The sequence below is a fragment of the Aplysia californica genome, unplaced genomic scaffold (assembly GCF_000002075.1).
Source record: "Aplysia californica isolate F4 #8 unplaced genomic scaffold, AplCal3.0 scaffold01328, whole genome shotgun sequence".
In the NCBI taxonomy this organism is placed as follows: Eukaryota; Metazoa; Mollusca; class Gastropoda; order Aplysiida; family Aplysiidae; genus Aplysia; species Aplysia californica.
This window is the reverse complement of record NW_004798598.1, coordinates 76,386-78,540: the sequence shown is the minus strand read 5'-3', so window position 1 is coordinate 78,540 and position 2,155 is coordinate 76,386. Positions and strand designations below refer to the sequence as shown.

The 2,155-nt window shown below is 40.1% G+C and overlaps 1 protein-coding gene across 1 annotated transcript in view; it reads left to right on the top strand.

Moving 5' to 3' along the window:
- The window catches only part of LOC106013825 (G-protein coupled receptor GRL101), a gene marked incomplete at both ends in the record, with an annotated part of 32,309 nt that overhangs the window by 27,021 nt on the left and 3,133 nt on the right, over positions 1 to 2,155 (top strand). Inside the window, 1 exon segment of the mRNA XM_013090542.1 lies at positions 1,421 to 1,546. Within this exon segment, the coding sequence (XP_012945996.1) occupies positions 1,421 to 1,546 (126 nt within the window).

Sequence of the window (2,155 nt, the reverse complement as noted above, 5' to 3'; positions counted from 1 at the left end):
ACACACACACACACCTATTGAAGGCTGACAGGGTGCAGTCCCCTTTCCTTTGCAAAAATTGCGATTTTCGAAAAAATAGACTCAGGTACGTTATTGAAATGACCCCTTCAATTGTTTATTTCAATGTGGTTCCACATTTTACGCGTAGTGCCCCGGTGGCCTAGCTAATGGTTATAGCTACCGGATTCGCAATCGTGAGATTGCGGGTTCGGGGGTTCGAGCCTCAGTTCAGTCCGACCTTGTGTTCTTGGGAAAAGCATATCACACGAATTTCTCCTCTTGGCTCAGCCCTTTCGGAGATTCGGAGATGGAGGTTAAACTCAGAGGTCCCGGCTCTTAATGTATGTGTGTGTGTGGGGGAGGGGGGGGGATTACACCTGAAGGTTATCTCGCTTTTTAGAGGACCTAATTATACAACATTTCATACATATAACAACCATGGTAAGGAGTCTTAAAATCCGCAATCAAATTTGAGAAAAAAGTTTCTTTTCTATGGATACCGCGGCCATATTGGATTTTGTTTACATGTCTTACGAAATGAATACAGCACTTATTTTTAATGGAATTTGACTTGGTTTTTTATGCATGTTGGCAAACATTAGATCTGAAAATTTGTGCGTTAATTCTTCCCTAAACGAATTAGAAAATTTTTAATGAAATTTTTCCTGAGGTAGTATTCAAGTTTGCAGAAAATCCGTGAAAATCCACACTCCAGGCACCACCAACAGAAATCTATCCCATATATAAAAAAATTCAACTAACGAATATTTAGTATTATTTCATCTTCTCTTCATTCTGTGAAAATTTCACGAATATTGGATGCAAAATGGTGGAGTAATTTTTTTAAAAATATAGAGAAAAATTGCGTTCTGGGAAAACAGTGGATAAAGAAAAATAAAATATTGACTTTTGGGGGAAATGGTGGTGACAAACATGCCAGGTATGGGAAGAAATAAGGCTTTTGTGGGTTCTTATGCGATGAAATAGTTGTAGGAGAGACTGAGAAAGCAATGCCTACAAGTCAAATTCCATAATTTTGAGCCGAATCCCCACCCCCTTAACCCTATCCGTACGTCGTGTTTTACTATCGTATCCATACGACGTGGGGAACTCTGTGCCACCACTTTCAAAAGAGGAAATTTACACGTTAATCCGATCCGTACGCTTTGCACAGCAGTCTATCAAAATGATTTTTTGAGAAATACTGAAATTTCAAAGAGATCTTCGTACTAGAAGTATTCTAAAATGTGAAGAATACAACCCCGGGGGTATAAAATGACCGCATGGCACACGGATAGGGTTTAATATCCTAAAAGTGTTGATAGGGGCGTTAAACCTAACTATACCATTTCAACCTTTGTTTCACCACATTTTGCACCGTTTTGTAATTAATAATTCATTCCATTCGATATCCCACCAGGCGGCTCCTGTAGCACTGCCCAGTTCCAGTGTCAGAGTGGTCAGTGTGTGGCCTTGACTGATCGATGTGACGGCTTCTGTGACTGTACTCATTGTGACGATGAGTTGTCTGGCTGTGACAGTAACGGTGAGTGGTTGTCCATACGTTGTGAGCACTCTCGATGATTCTGAGGAAATCGAAAGTCGAATCCAATAGTAATGTCATTCGATATCAAAACATTTTAGACCAACAGTTTGGCTTTAATGTGGTATAAATGCAAATTTATTTAAGCATTGGGTAATGTTAGTGGATATTGAAATCTCTTCGATACTTCTACTATGGTTCTTTCGTTTTAATTTCTTATATTATTCTCTCTCTCTCTCTTTCTCTCTCTCTCTCTCTCTCTCTCTCTCTCTCTCATATACACAAACGCATGCACAGCCTCACACACACATAAACACACACACAAACACATCCACACACTTTTTTGTCTTTTCACTCATTCATTCACTCACTCATTCACTCACTCACTCACCCATACACACACTCTCTTCCTCCCCCCACCCCTCATACTATCTTTCTCATTCACTCACACACTCACCCACACTTTTTCTCACTCACTCTTTCACTCTATCTCTCTCGCCCACTCTATCTTTTGTTGTTTTTTTACAGGTTCACACTTTCTTTCTTTCCTTCTCTCTCTCTCCCTCTCTCCCTCTCTTCATCTCTCTCTCTCTCTCTCTCTCTCTCTCTCTC